The sequence below is a fragment of the Lentinula edodes genome, assembly GCF_021015755.1.
Source record: "Lentinula edodes strain Le(Bin) 0899 ss11 chromosome Unknown C8R40scaffold_4, whole genome shotgun sequence".
In the NCBI taxonomy this organism is placed as follows: Eukaryota; Fungi; Basidiomycota; class Agaricomycetes; order Agaricales; family Omphalotaceae; genus Lentinula; species Lentinula edodes.
In genome coordinates, this window is record NW_025764310.1 from 37372 (window position 1) to 53802 (window position 16431).

Sequence of the window (16431 nt, forward strand, 5' to 3'; positions counted from 1 at the left end):
AACATCCGACAGCGGCAAAACCTTGACCATCGAGGGCAATGGTCATAAGGAGGGGGGTAATGTCATAAAGTACGCAGCCCCTATCATTTTCCCTTTCTCACCGTCTCGACGCCTTTACTTGTACAATACATCATCCCATCGCTGTCAATCTCCATCGATTACTGATCTATCTATTACTGATCCACCTGACCCATCTTCTCTTTCTATCGGCTTCCGCCTCCTTCCTTGCCCCTGAACTGTACAGTATTACATCGTTGTTTCTCGCAGACTAGATTATGTATATATAGCCAACCCTCCACAGCCTGGTCCCTTATCTTGACCTCTCTGTCATTATCTGGGACCAGGTATGTGCTTACTTATTATTACCTATGACTACGATACTCAATATATCTCTGTCATTATCTGGGACCAGTTCGCCTCCGCTCTGCTTAGTCGCTCCGCCTCACTGACCTGCTTAGTCGCTCCGCCTCACTGCCTGGCTTAGTCACCCCGCTTCCTGCTCCGCTAGTCACTCCGCCTCTGCCGCTTCGTGACAAGAGCCTCGTTGTTAAACCCGGTCAGAGGAGCGTATTCGTTGAAGCGAATGAAGAAGTTGGCGAAGCTTTCCTCCGGCATCTGCTTCATCCAGGCTAACCTCCTCCTGGCCTCGTCCGCCTCGTCGATGGGTCCGAATTTGGAGCCGAACTCTCGTTTGAATTCTGTCCAGTCTTCGAGACAAGTGTACTCCCCCCTCAGTCGTTGCCGATTCAACGTGTCGAAGTGGGAGAGTGCTGCACCGGTGAGATGACTAGCTGCGGAAGCGCACTTGTCCTTTTCCCGAGCATAGATGGTAGGTCGTACTCCAAACATCCTTTCCAAACTGAGGACCCACGTCTTCCATGCAGACCGGTCGTCACCTGCGAAGCTTTCGATCTTACCGACGTCGAGCTTCGACTCAATGGTAGTCCGATTTTTTTCTTCGTTGCTCTCCCACGTACTTCGTCCCTCGTTAGGAGGTCTAGCAGCTGCCTTACGGTGCCAACCTTGTCTTGGATCGTAGTACCAGGGTTGGTCCGGGTCATAGCGTGTTGGAGGTACGTCAGGAGCTCCAGTGGGGAGCTCTCCTCTGTCCTCATCTCTCCTTCCACCATTCCTACTCGATTGGTTCTGTTCCCCCTCATTGGAACCTTCCGAATTACTATCACCCGGTCCCCCGGAAGGTGGTGGAGGAGGAGGAGGCGGAGGTGGTGCCCCTCCCCCGCTCCTTCCTCCCTGTTCTCTTTGACCCTGTCCCCCTTGACTCAGAGGTCGTTCTCGATCTCTCGATTGACTAGAAAAATGTGGGGGAGGTACTCTAGGAGGGAGGTTAATACCGCCTTTGCCTCCTCCCTCGTTTTCCAACGCGTACGCTCCTCCTTCTGGTCTCCCATACTCCCCTAGTTCAGCTCTTTGCACTCGGGCTCCCCACTCGTGAATACGTCGTCGGTCCACACTTGGAGTATCCGGGATCTGTCCTGCTTGTTCTACCTGGGGGTTTCCATCCTTAGCTCCTGTAGGAGTGTTTCGGTTAAAGGATATTGGTTCCGTAGCTTGCCAGCTCCTTGGCTGGGGAACTACAGGAGAAGGACCCCCCCTCGTATATTCTCTCATTACCCTAGGTGCTCGCCCGGATAATCCCGCCGTGTTTCCTGTTTTGGAAAGGGGTCCTCCAGTCGGTACTTCCCCCGCTGTGAATCCTTCCTTTACCTCACGGAGTTGTTCCTGGAGCGTCTCAATGACCCGAGCCTGTTGTTGGATCATTGCTACCGATTCCTGAGAGTGTGCCGACTCGAAAGCCATGCCAGGTCGGTTCGTCTGAGCTCCCGTTACAAAGGGAGTTCCAAAAGGAGCTCCCTGCGGGGGTACCGCCTCTTCGTGAACTGCCAACGTTCTTCGTTGGTTCGGACCCCTTTGACTTTCCGTTCCCACTGCCTGAGATTGCATTGATACCGACCCTTGATACGGAATGACTGATGGATTGCTCAGTCTTGGAGGAACGTGTACAGGGTTGGGAGCCAACCGAGCTGTCAGATCTTGTCCGGAGATCCGGGATGAATGTTGTGCGCCATCCATCCTCACCTCACCAAACTGGTATCGCTGCGTCGAGACTGGGGTTAAAGGTTTCGTTTGCAGGTTAACTCTGGGGGGAGGAGTCGAATTTTGAGCCAAGGCATGTACAGTGGGGGAGGTCCCAGAGCGTAACTGGGGGCTCCTCGTGGCCGTGTTACCGGGGTTAAGGAGTTCAGGAACCTCGATATTCCTGGGCAATGAATGTTTCTGTGCCAGGAAACGACCATCAGATCCATGGAGCTGCCCTTTCTGGTCAAATTGCTCCGGAGGGAACTCCCCTACGCTTTCGAGTTCGCATTGAACCATATACGAGGTTCCCCGATTATCCGCGACCAGTCTGCGACGGAATTCCAAAGCTCTTTCTAGATTCGATCCAGAAAGTTCCTCCGACAGCATCAGAGTGTCTGATTCCGCTAGTAGCGTCCGGTGTCGGGTCTCCTGCGAACACAACATCGCTTCAGACTCCTCACTCCTGACCAGAAGCTGGTGCATATGCCTCATGGGCGTGTACGTGTATACCGTCTGCCCGTTACGGACCCGGACGGGACTATCCTGATCAGGCATTGACTCCACTGGGGCCAGGAGGTGAGCCGTGGTGTATCTCCTGCGTCTACGATTTTTTGCAGCGATTGCGTTAGCATCCTCGTTACTTTCCTCATCGATTTTAGCTGCTGCTTCCGCTAGGTTTGCGTTCCGAAGTATTTGGATCGCCTGGTAGTTTGGTATGTTAACCCTCGAAGGGCGAGGTTCAAACCGTACAGCTCCTGATCTGTAGTTAGAGGCTCGGTACAATATACGTAGCCCTGCTTCGCCACAGAATTCCTTCTCCCTTCCATGGGTATGAGGAAGGAGGGGAAGTATTCCCCTCGAGTTTCGGAACGATCGCCCGTAACGTGCCTCTGCCTCTAACAGTTCCAACATCCTCTCTGGGTCCAACAGGACGTTGTACAGCCAGAGAAAATCTGATCGGTTTGCGGGGGTCATCAGCCACTGCTGGGCCTTCTCTGGGAGATCTATCTCCAGTTGAGTTCCCACTGTTAGGAACTGTACTCGTAGGTCTGAGAATTCGAGACCGTCTCCCAATATTTCGATCCCCATTGACTCCAATACCTCCCTTAGGACCATAGCTACATCCTCCGGGATACACTCCTGAATTCGAATGACGTCTTCCAGACGCAATGTCATTTCGGACAAGGGTTGTACTGGGAAGTTGGTCCTGCTATGGTGTATTGCATGTGTACGCTCCCAGTTGGGCGTATTCATAGCTGGGCTTTTCAGGAGACTGGAGAGCGAACTTCCTCGTCTCGGGAGAGGAAGGTTAAGGGACTGTACTGGAGGCATTGGTAACCTCCGGGATGACGTCCGAGATTGTTCGGATACGGCAGGGGATACCCTCCTCTCTGGAAGTTTCTCCTGTTGTCGTACTGTGAGAGGGTCAGTACTCCCCCCTTGTATCCTTTCGATAGCGGCTACTTGACCGCTGACTCTTCCACCCGCGTTCGAAGCTGACTCCATGTCTAGCTGCGGTACCGGTCCAGGGGGAGGTCCTCTTGTTCCCCAGGTAGGGGAGTATGCGAAACCTCCCATGGGACTACTGGCAGGTTGGGCGTAACCCATGGAGGTAAACCTCCGTTGTGGTGGTCCCATCCCAGGTTCCACTGGAGGGGGCCCCTGAACCTCCGGTTGACGTCCCTCTGGGGTCCGGATGTTGCTGGCGGTTTCATCCCCGAACGACTGTTCTGGGATGGACATCAGGCGTTGACCAGCTGCCACCGTGATGACAGTGGAGCTAGCAGCCTGGTTCAATTTTTGAGCTTGTGTCGTGTTTCCACGAGATAAGGCGCTCTTTTGTTTCTTTGATTCGGTCTTGGAACTAGAAGGTCGTTCCGTTGACGTCGCCGACATTTCGTCGCGACGAGTCCGTTCGGTGACGGGAGAGCTTGGTATAATGTAAGACCTGGGTCAAAATGGGTCTTAGGGTAGGTTTGGTATACGAAGTTTTATGTTGTAGCGTGCTAGGAGCAGGCTGGAGCTCGAAGGGAGCTACGAGAACCGCGACCGAGGACGGGAATGACCTAGTAGTGCCTGGAACGACGAGATGATGACCCTTGAGGGGTTTCCTAGGAGGTCCAGGGAGGTCCCTAAGGCGTAGGGAGGTTAAGGAAGAGTGCGGGACCATACGGTATTGCGTAGTAGGAGTTGTACTCGCTAGAACGTCAATATAGGATCGAGTAGGTCGTGTATGCAACTGGGTCTCGAGAGTGTAAGCTCCCGAGAAGGGATATGTCAGGGAGGGTAGGTCCCTGGGGGCTGAGCTTGAGGATGGACGTCCTCGAGTGTGGGAGGTGGTAACGGAGAAGCAATACGTAGTCCGACGTGAGGGGTAGCTTTGACGTTACCTAGATCGAGGTCCCGAAGCTTACGAAGTAGCTAGGGAGCTCTGGGAGGTTTGGGGAAGGGTAGCTCACCAAGACGGGTAGGCGTTGGGGAGCTTTAGTAATGTTCGAGGGAGCTCGGGGACTCACTGGGAAGGCTTAGACTTGAAGTGAAAGCGTATATTCGATCGTATAGATGATCAGAGAAACAATAGCCAGAAGTAGAGAGAAACAGAGGTAGAGAAACAGAGAGTAAAGAGAAATCCGTATGGTTAGCAGGTACAAAGGGACAGGGACTGGACCTATGCAAAAGGGTGTGTGTTCAAAATATACCAAGCTGGGGCTTCGGGACGTATCAGAGCTACTTAAATAGGTACAGGAAGTGATCAAGGGAACATCAGGGGCCATGAGGCGTGTAATCGAGATTAGTATCTTAATGGGGTAGGTGTAGGAGGGTTTCGACGCGTGTCGGGGGAGGTTTAGGAGCTGTCTTGGATAGGTACAGGCATGGATCTGGGGAGGTACGGGCGTGGATCGGTGCTGAGGGGTGAGAGTGTTTGGCTGATACTGGGGCGGTCCTGGTCGTCACCATTAAGAGGGCTGTGGATAATGGTCGAGGCATGACACAGTGTTTGCATTCTTCTTAGCCTTCTTGTTCTTTCCACTGCCATGCTTACAATTCTTCTTGTTGGAGTCACCGTTCCCATTCTGTCCCTTCTGCTGCTGGTTACTACTGTTACCATGCTGCTGTTGGGAGAACTTGGGATTGTTTCCCTTGCGATGAACATTCGAAAACTTGTTCACATTCTGCGGTTGGGAGCTGCCAATGGTGTCTCTGCTGAAAGCATTCATAACTGCAATATGAACTTTGGCAAGCGTCAATTTCTTGAGCTCCTCAGTACCGGGTTGAGACATAGTCTGGACAACGACAGAATAGCGTGATGGAAGCTTAGATAGAAGAATCAGGGCTTCAAGGTGGGCAAGGATGCCAATGTCAGCATCATCCATATGGGAGAAGAACATGCCAATGTCAGTCATAGCTGTGAGTGGGTTTTCCTTGTATGGGACCTTGACAGCCATGGTGGCAGCAAAGTCGTTAAAGACTGCACCTAGACCTTTGACTTTGTAGGTTTTCTGCAAGAATTCCCACAGCTTCTTAGCCGTATCACCCTTGTCCTTAGCAAGGATGCAGATTGACGGAGAAAGGCAGAGGTGGATGTTGCCAATAGCCTTAGAATCAATCTCCTTCCAGGATTTGAGCAAATCGTCATATTCCTTCCAGGCTTTGACACTGTCGAGGTCTTCCGTATCAAGTGGAGATGGCTCGGCAGGCAGGTCAGAGGTGATGGCTGACCCAAGCCCTGTGGCTTGGAGAAAGGCTTCCATTTTGGGGGTCCAGGTGTCGTAGTTATCACCTTTGAGGATGGTGGTAGCAGTGGTGAAGAGTGCAGAAGACATTGTAATCTGGGTAAAATCAACAGAAAAATGTCAGCATGCAATTCATAAACACTCAAGACAACAGATGGAAACAAAATGGCATGAATGTTATTGCCAGTAGTGACAAGCTGTGACATATGTCTAGCAAGCTGTCATCTACAGTGTCAAGCACTCTTGGGCAATGTCATAATCAGCACTATTAAGTGCGATATTGACTTCAGCACCAGAGGCGACTTTCCAGGTATAGGTCTGTGTCAGAGACAGCAATCAAATAGATGCGTCAATGACAACAGTAGACCAGAGAGTGCTGCGAGTTTAGAGCTCAGCAAAGCATTCATCTGGGGCCCATAACCTGTTGAGCAGGCAAGGGGTGCATAGTGGGACACTCTCTAGCACCATACCTGGGTAACAAGACTTATAATCTCAGAGAGGCAATAAGAGTGAGAGAGAAGCGAGTTGAATTCCAGTACAGGATATGGCCTGTTTATATACATAATTGTATGACAGTAATACATAAGGAAGTACTGAGGAATCCGCATATAGTAAATGACTAGATATGACTACATATGACATATCATAACACATGATCATATTAGGGGCATGTGAACAGCATAGCCGCGTTCAACATCTTCTACTCTCAATCTCTAGGGACTAGCGGCATAATGGCAGTGTTGTTAATAACTTCACCACTGTCCCATTCAACCTTCCGCCCTTAGACACTGAATGGCCCTTGGCACAGCTTTCCAATTTACATGATCTTAACATCAATAGCCTTCAATAAGAACCCAGCATTTCCACAACTGAGCCTGAATGAGTCAACCAACTCATGCTCTTTCAAGCACATGACATTGTCAATGTTCCAATAGTCATCCAACTTGAACTTGACAATAAAATTATTGAGTCCATGCTGCGGTGTGTGAAATTCATGCCCAACCACTAACACAAAATCCAACTGAGCCAAAAGGCTACTATGACAGGATAATTGTCATCGGTGGTTGGGACTATATATACCACATGTATTAAGACCTGTCCGCACAATCCCAACATGGTGCTTCAGTATGAGGTTTGGTGAGACAGCTGTGCACAGTATCATACTGGCTCATCATCACCTCAGGTGGATCACTTGACAATGTGATATGGGAGGGAGAAGCAGTTTCCTAATGATTTGATGCTGGTGGAACTGATGGTCAGCTTGGTGGAGTGTAAGGAACATGCGAGCCAGATGCTTCTGGCCAAGCCTGAGGCTGATTTATCAATGCTAGATGAGACCATGGCATTGGCATTGACAAGTATTGAACATTGGCCTGAGGAGTCAGTGGAGGAGGAGGAGGGAGATGTATGGTCTCAGTTAATGTGGGAGTATGGATTTGTGTGCAAAAGAAATATGAAAATATCGCTACTTTGGGAGGTTATTTCAATCTAACACCATGTTCCTTGCTGGTCTGTAGAAATGTTCAGTGGAGATGATGTAGAACTTGGACAAAAATTTCTGACAAGTTTTCTCTCATTGTACTTTTTATTTATTGTAACAAATAATACCACCTGCTTCTTATTCTTCCACTACTGTATGTCAGCGACTGGTTCTAGTAACAGGTGTCACCAGGTGTCACACTCAAGAAAACCTTAGGTGGTAGAGCAATAAAGGAGGTAAGCAGAGTTCTGGGCTAAACCAGGTAGAATAGACGAGATCAAAGCTAAGGAAATACAGCAAGTAACTACAGCCTATATACAGGTAAACAACCCTCCGCCCTAGTAATGCCCAATGCCCTGGGTTAGTGGTAAACATGAGTAGAACATAAGTAAAGCAATGTGTAAGTAATGAAAGCTCGATTGGCTGTATATGTGTTGTAAGACTGCTGTGTTTAATATAAGTAAATGAAAAGTGCATGTTGTATCAGTAAGCATGAATAATAGGTCAGGTAACAAGATAAGACAAGATATAGAATAAGGGAGATAGAAGATAAGACAAAAGATAAAAGATAAGACAAGGGATAAGGAAAAAGATAAGATGAAGAAGAAGTGATTGTAACACTGTAAGGGTAACTTCTCCATCCCTCCCATTATTTCCCGTTATTTCTCTTTATTTCCCTTTATTTCCTGTTATTTTCCACCCAGCCTAGCCACCCATCCCTATCTATCCCTCCCCTTTAGGGGAGGGATAGGGGTGGGTAAAAATCTAAGTTAAATCTACCAAAAAAAGAAAATAACAAAATTTTCATTATTTTAGCTGTATTTTTAACTAAAATAAAAGAAGAAATTATAGATTTAATAATTGAATTAACAGCTATTACCAGAGAGATTGCCCATGCACAAAGCATACTTTATAAAATTTTTGTATGATTACCTTGAATATCAACCTTGCACATGATATTGGGTCCACATCTCTTACACTTCTTCAGCATTTTCATCAATGCTTCGGTATGTTCCTTCTCCTTTGCTGTGAAAAGTCTGTCTCCATTCTCCACATCATCTCCGACATCATAGGCCCCATCTCTCCCATTAAGATTTGGAAGTGGAGACTGAGCTTTCATTCCTCAGCCTTTTGTTCTACCAGCAGCACTAGAGCTAGTGGACTTTCAAGGATTTTGGCATGCATTCAGAGCAAGGAGGTACTATATTACAACATGCTTTTGTAAATAATCAATTGCCAAATTGCAAAAGAATTCTACCTTGCTTGCTACAACAAGTGTAACATCTAACGGCATAAGATGTTTTGATTTGGGACAGCTGTGGTAAGTCCAAATGATATTTTCTAAGCATAGTATCCAATCTGCTTCTGTCCAGAGCAAAATCCCACTGGTACCTCTTGTAGCTGTAAGACCTGGGTCAGTGTTGCGACAAGGCAGAAAGCGGGAGGCGGGGAGTCCGAGTATACTGAGGAGCAATAGCGGCAGAGCACAAGGCACAGAGACAAGCACAAAGCACAGATGAAAGAAATAGTGATCTCGAACAACAGTGAGATAGCGTCAGAGGCCAATCACACCAGCAATCAAAAGGGAATCTAGTTGCCTAATGACCAAGAGGTTGAGATGGGAAACTACGGTCTGTCTACTGTCCTTTATATACTACTCTTGTCTAATGAGTAAGTGATTGTAAATAACGATGTCATATAGAACAAGAGTGAGGAATCAATATATACGAGTAATAATGAGTTGATAATGAACCATAATGAACTAATCGATGAATAAGGATAAGTTGTATGGAAGTGTATGGAAACAAATGGAACTAATGGGATGATCATGTGATAAAGTACAATAAACATGTGAAAAGAGATTGATGGGAACACACCGCTGATTGCACATCAAAGGGCGCATCACGAGACTTCATGACAGTCAGAATAGGTCTTAGGGTAGGTTTTGGTATAAGGGATTTATGATGTAGGGTGCTAGGAGCAAGCTGGAGCTCGAAGGGAGCTACGGGAACCGCGACTGAGGACTGGAATGACCTAAGAATAGTTCAGATTGAAGGGGTTGACCTTTGAAGAGGTTCCTAGGAGGTCCTGGGGGGTCCCTGAAACGTTAAAGGGGCTAAAGGTTGCTAGGAGCTGGGGAACGTCGGATGGTTACATCGTACGATTTGTAGTAGGTAAGATTGACAATACAGGATCATGATAGATCGTAGATGTAGTGAGTTCCAGGCGTGAGAGCTCCTGATAGAGTGTAAGCCCGGGAGGGAGGTCCCAGGAAGTGGAGGTAGAGGCGGGCATCCTCAAGCGTTGGGGGTAGTAACGGAGAAGCGATATGTAGTTCGACATAGGGGATAGCTTTGACGTTAGCTAGATCAAGGTCCCTGAGCTTGAGGGAAGTTTGGGGGAGGTTGGCTCACCAAAACGATAGACGTTTGGGGAGCTTTAGTGTTGGTTGAGGGAGCTCGAAGACTCACTTGGATTGCTTAGACGTGAGGTAAAAGCATGTATTGGATTGTTTAGGCGACCGTAGAGACGAGATAGTAGTAGAGAAACAGAGAGTAAGAGAAATCCGTATAGTTAGCAGATACAAAGGGACAGGGACTGGACCTATGCAAAAGGGTGTGTGTTCAAAATATACCAAGCTGGCGCTTGGGGACATTGCGGAGCTACTTAAATAGGTACGGCAAGTGAACAAGGGAACATCTGGGAATCTGAGGAACATGAGGCAGTAATTGAGATATACTTAATGGAGTTGGTGATAGGGAGGTTCCCTACGGTGTCAGGGAAGCCTATAGAAGGGGTGTTAGGGGACGCTAATAGACGGAGGAGGTAGTGGGGGGTGTTACAGGTGCTCTTGGGGAGCTAGGAGTCAGAGAGAATTCGGGGTAAGGCATGACAGTAGTTCCTGGCATTTTGTAGGAAAGACTTGGCTTGATATGTACTTTCTCGCAACTAAGGGTTTTTTTGTACACCAAATTTTTGAACTGTTCGAATGATGACTGGGTATCAAGAGAGTGCCATTCAATTGGATCCTCAGGATTGACAGCAGGAATGAGGAGATGAAATACTAAGTATTGAATTAGCTATGGATGGTTTTATACCAAGAGAATGTAAAATGCGCACTGAGCTTTTGCAGGACTGAATCTTTGTTTTGATGTTTCTGCTTCTTCCTGTACTCAACAACATCTTCCTCCTCTTCGTCTCCATTTGAGTATTCATCCTGCACCTGTTGCTTGACTTTTGGCTTCCCTTTCCTGGTTTTATGGGATTTCAATCAAGTTTGTCAACTTCTTCCTCTGACTCTATGGCTCCATGGATGATTTCAATGTCACTTTCACCTGAATAAACTGGAACTTTGTATGACTTATTCCGCCTTATCTTTGGAGATGGCCAGACTAGTTGACAAATATAGGCAAGCAGCTATATTTGGGCTACATACAGATAGACAGACACAAAAGTCCACCTGGCTTACATCAGATGGCCATGGACTGGCCTCTCATCAGAGCTGTGCGGCAGGCACTCTGATATTGGCTTAATGGGGAGGGTGCCCCCCAGATCCATCACCCACATCAAAAATTACCTACACATATGCCGTGGTCCCCGATGCTATGCCGATGTTGCAAATCGGATCGGGTACCATGTGGACGGCACCACATGGCATACTCCACCCCATGAATAGGGAGTCATGATCTATCAATGCAAAGTAGAACCGGCGGGTTAGGGCAGCGGTTAAGCCCTCTGATGAGCCCCTTCACAAGGGCGAAACCCACACAAAGTCCCAACCTTTCGGGTTCGAACCCCAAAGCTGCCTAGTTGGCTTCTTGGTTTCCATTGGCACTTGATTAAGTAATTTTTTTAGCTTATACAGAAGACCTTGGAGCTCAAGAATAACATTGGAATCAAGAGTAGTATGTATTCCATGTCAGTCTACATAGAACAGAGCATATTATTCGAAATAAGTACAGTGACCCCATGAATGATACATTACAAATATATATATCCTTCTAACAAACAAGACTGTCTACTCAGATTTTTGATTACTCAAAAATTTAAGACGTTATTTGCAATATTCAAGAAATCGGAAGTACCCTGTGAACCTTAGTACTATAATACATGACCAAGACAACATTATATGAGGTGCAAAACAACATATGAATCTCAAGAAGAGAAGATTGAAGAGAGGAAAAATTGTGGAAAATATAAGCGGAAAAAAAAATGCACGGGCGCTTGGTAATGCATATAGCCTCTTATAGCCTGGAGGCTGGCCTTTTTCATTCTGCGGTGTTTATGCCAGTCTAGCGTTGGCTGTATATGTTTCATGGAGAGGAGGCTCCAGTGCGGGCGCCGCTGTGTAATGTAGGAACCGGAGGACTTGGTTGATTTCGAGAATGGATTGGGTTGGGAGTGCAACTCGGGTTGGAAGCAGAGAATGTGTCTGTTAGGGAGACGATGATAGAGTTGTCGGATTTTGAAGATGAGAACGAAGAGGGAAGGAGGATTCTCATTTTATCATTACGTACTCATTCCGTAGGATCGATCCTGATGCGACGGATCCTCAAGATATGAAAGATATAAGTAAGATCGGAGGGAACCTCAACATCAAAAGTCTTCACCTTGCTCTTCTTTTTCCAGAAGCTGAATAAATTCGCGGGTCGAGTTTATTGTTCTTCAGCAAGCTTCAAGTTCACTAAGTGGCAGACGTATGTGCTTGTTCTCCGTGATGTGCGTTATCAGAAACTAATTTACCCTTGTACCTTTTCGCAGTACATTATTGCGCTCTAATGCCTCGTCTGCCTTCCTCATTCTCATATTCATGTCGTCTCCTATTCTCTGCATACCTCCTGTTGTCCGCTGTTGCTGCTTTCCTTATCCTCAATGCAGTAGCCTCCCCGATTACTACTCCTACCCCAAATGAAAATAGCCGCCACAGTAAGTTGACGCGAACAGGACTCGGCTGCATGTAGTTTTCTCTCATTAATCACAGTTCTCATGTGTTTCAGGGTTTACCAAAGGCAGCATGATCATTATGCTAGCATGGAAGAAACCCGGAGATGATGAATATAGGAGGGTTTTAGCGGGGTTTTCAGGTTCAGACCGATTATCTTTGTTCTTCACTGGAAAATATTTCGGTGGCTTCGAGCCTCAGGTCGCACCCTACACGGACTACGACAAAGCAAATAATATCATTCGTACTCGTACTTGGGTTCCCAACGTCGTCGACGTTCCCCTTCCGTCCTGGGGGCACAAAACTCCCGACAGATCCGTCTTGAAGAAAATTCCAAACGGTCTCACACCTAGTTCCTTTCTCATTGCACAGTTCGGTCCCAACGAAGTTTTTCAGAACTACCACTTCCAGGTGATTAGGGACCCTCATACACTCGTTTCTCAGACCAATATGTTATTGCTGGAGAGGATGAAAGAAAAGAACGCAGAGTTTGGGGGTGTTTTGGTACCAGGGGAGCCAATGCACATCGGTCCGAATTTGAGACATGTAGTTATTGTAGAGGATGACCTGGATTGGATCAATACGGTGTTGCTTTATCTCTCATTGCTCAAGCAACCTCAAACCGGAATCCCTGTTTTGGCAGGGCGGGAGTTGGGAGGATGGGTCGAGATATTTAATGAAATGGCTAAGAAGAGAGGTCTTGAACTGGATCGGTATTGGGAATATGCGTGGGGAGTGGGTAGCACTGTGGCACCGGCACATTGATATTCGTTGTACTTGTCAATATTCCATTGCATGATCGAACAACTTTGGCGTCAAGGAACGAAAAATTCAAATCGAGTGGGGGAAAAACTGAGGGAAATAATCAAATAAGGCACTAGAAGATACAATGCGAATGATATCTGAGGGTAGTCTACTAATCTATCGAGCCAGCCGCGGGTATCGCTGCCATAAACGATTTTACAATCCAAGCCCGGGTTAGGTAAAGAGAAAGTTTTCCGATGTCATCATTTCCAGCTTTTTCCTCGAAGTGGTAGAAGAAAGAGTATCGAGCGTCCGGACTAACTGGAGTAAGGGTGAATACAACAAGGTTATATTCCAACCGTAGGAATAGGGAGTATATACAACAATAAGTGAGTGTTGGTACTGTACTGCTATGACTTGCAAGCAAGGCGATGTACAAAGTAAGTATAAATGCTATCGATACAACGATTGAGATGCGAGCAGGTCCTTAAAAGTCAAGTATGCGGTTCGTTTTGATCCTAACGTTAATGGACATCGTGGGTCATGAAACGTTGCTGTTCGACGGATCGGGTCACTGTGGGACAAGATTCTTCATGACCCGACTAAGAGTGCGGGGACGAACAACGTCACGGCGTTTCTTGCAAGAGGCGGAGGAGGCGGTGGAGGAGGATGCAACAGCGGAAGAAGAGATGGTCGCAGACGAGGCCCCGGCGGAAGGAGAGGACGTGGCGGTGGTGTTTCCAGAAACGAAGGCAGCAACAGCAGGACCAGGGAAAACGTAATCAGCATCTGGGTTTGAGTAGACCTAAGACACGAACAAATCAGCCCAGTGGACCACGTAAATGAACACAGAAAATCGTACATCGACCAAGATTCCAGGATCAGTATCACTGTAGGCGCCAGGAAGTTGAACCAGCTCATCCTCACTCGGTGTACCCGTCCCAGTTCCTCCAACCTTCAGCTGAACACAAGCCGGATAAAACTCTGCTCCACCTGCCGTTTGAGCGATCTGCAACGCAATAAGCTCGTGACGGATGATGTAGTTCCCCGGAGCGATGTTAGATGGGATGGTAACGTTCGCTGGGGCACCCGTGTTCATAAGGGACATGGCCCAATCGCCACCAGGGGTTATACGACCTTGTTCTTGTATTTTGAACCAGGAGGCGGTGGAGGAATCGAAGGAAGAGCAGGATTGAGAACCGCAGGACGTCATGTAGGTTTGCATAGGACCAGCATTGTGTACCCACTCACGAAAGGAAAAAAAATCAGTCGGAGATTATTAATGCGACACGAAGCAAAACATACCGGTCCATCGTCACCGTTAACCCAGGTAAAAGCAACCGTATCGCCAGGATTAGCTTCTGCTACATCGGACGCGAGCTGTGCGTTTTGTCCACAATTCAAAAACGTGTTCGAAGCTCCTTTGACTGGATCGACGTCGTCGATTTGACGAATAATGGTTCCTGTTGGACTGGCGTTTGGGACGTTACCGACGAACGTCTGGGTGCCGACGGTAACCGAGCCCAGCCAGCCGTGGGCGGAAACAACGGGAAGGAGAGAAACAAGAGGAAGAGAGAGGAGAATGGCGGTAATCATGTTGTTGCGAAAGAACAGTTGAGCGAGAAGTTGCTAGGAAGTGAGGTTGAATTCGCACAGCGAAAAGAAGAGAAATCAAAGTGGAAAAGTCGTTGGCGTTGGTGGAGTCGGAACTTGGAAGTCGTAAGAGAAAGTAAGGAAAGAATCCTAAAACCTCTCATCCTTTTATACTTGAGACAGACCCATTGTCAACACTTTATTGACGTTGTTTTGTAAACAGAGTGAGCAAGGAAGAACAATAAAAAACTTTATTGTCTCTTTCAACGAAGGGAGGAACAAAGTTGATGTAAGTATAATAATTAATCCGGCAATACGTCACGTGCCAACGTACTCTATTGTCACCCGAGTTTTTGGCATTTGGTTTGACCATATGTCAATGATTGCAGAACGGAACCTTGTCAAAAGCAGGCATCGTCTACTAATAATCTTATACAGCGCTCACAACTTTCGGAAAAATATTTACGAGCCCACCGGCCAGCGGAAAAAGTACGTCCTACTAGATAAATAGATTGATACTTGGCTCCGTCCCTAGAGACGGGGTCCCGCATCGGAACAGTCGGTTACAGTACATGAACAATAGCGAGCTCAGTCCGAACAGAGGGAAGGGTAGACTACTGCTGATGTACTGCATACGAGTAAGAGTAATGTTCGAGAAAGAGCGAGTACGAGAGATAGAGAGTGCAAGAGATGTGAGAGTGCAAGAGAAATACATGAGTAAGAGTAAATTGAAGAGTACGAGCGACAAGAAGAGATATGAAAAGGAGGTACGAGTGATGAAGATAAAGTGGCGCAAGAGAGTACGAGAGGGTATCAGAAGAAAGTCGTGTTGAGAGTGAAGTTGAGCACAAGGAAGAAGAGAGAGGAAGAATGTCATTGCCTTGACAAGAAAGAGAGGAAAGGGTAGATGATGATTGATGATTGTCTAACCTTCGTCTTCCTCACTCTCCTCATCACAGGCAATGTGAAGTTGGCGTAGTGAGTTCCAGTGTACAACAGTAGCGTGGATGAAACGTGCTGTGCGAGTGATAAACGTGTTGTTGAAGATGAAGAGTTTGAGGTAGTGAAGAGCCTCGGAATTAGAAAATTGTTGGCTTCGAGGAAGAGGGATGAATGGTGATATGTTGAGTAGGAAGGTGGTTCGTAAGTCAGTGATGGTCTCGTCAGCTACACATTGAAGGAGGATATGCTGGGGAGATTCTGGATGAAATGGTGATTGGCATGACCGACATCCCTTTGTGTCTTGTTCTGCCTCTGATATGGGGTCCGTTCTCGCCGGAGAAGCGCGGAATGTGAGAGGGACCATGTCACCACACAGCAATCTGGTGAGAGTCCGCCGATGATCATGATTTCGGATTAGTATGAGGTAGTGGCGCAGCATTCGAGCAACGTATTTGGCTGGTCCTTCTTTCTGTGGTTCCCGGCGGCTGTGTAACAATGCTAAGCGATGGCTGTTGTCAACTTCTGACTGGAGGTGGGCGTTTGACTCGTGAGAGATAGATTTGATTAGTAGGAGGACGGATTGCTCTGAGAGCTGAGCCAGTGGGGGAAGGGAGAGTGTTGAGGATGGAAGGTGGGTGATGGCCCAATCGAGGTCCGAGAGCCAACATTTCTTGGCCTGAGTTCGAAGATTGTTGTTTTCCTGGAGTGCGAGATAGGCGTAATGGTCAGGTGGGAGTTTCAGAAGGTAAAGGAGATATCGGAGAGCAAGAATGACTCGACGAATGCGGATGGGCATGATGCCGGTCTCAGTGAAGAGAGGAGCGACCATAGAGCGACGAGAGAGACCTAGCATCCGCCGGAGGAAGAGAAGCTGCACCTGTTCAAGCATGGACAGCAGA

The 16431-nt window shown here is 47.5% G+C and overlaps 2 protein-coding genes across 2 annotated transcripts; one reads left to right on the forward strand and one right to left on the reverse strand.

The window, feature by feature from the left end:
• Positions 1-12077: 12077 nt before the first annotated feature.
• Positions 12078-13171, forward strand: C8R40DRAFT_577540 (uncharacterized protein). Its single transcript, XM_046235507.1, has 2 exons — positions 12078-12237; positions 12293-13171. Exons 1-2 carry the CDS (start codon positions 12220-12222, stop codon positions 13016-13018), a joined length of 744 nt encoding a protein of 247 aa, XP_046090250.1. The 5' UTR covers positions 12078-12219; the 3' UTR covers positions 13019-13171.
• Positions 13172-13568: 397 nt separating this feature from the next.
• Positions 13569-14593, reverse strand: C8R40DRAFT_1158643 (glycosyl hydrolase family 61-domain-containing protein; the record flags this gene model as incomplete). Its single annotated transcript, XM_046229764.1, has 3 exons — positions 13569-13802; positions 13860-14243; positions 14303-14593. The coding sequence occupies 3 exons, from the start codon at positions 14591-14593 to the stop codon at positions 13569-13571; spliced, it is 909 nt and encodes a 302-aa protein (XP_046090251.1).
• Between the last annotated feature and the right edge of the window lie 1838 nt (positions 14594-16431).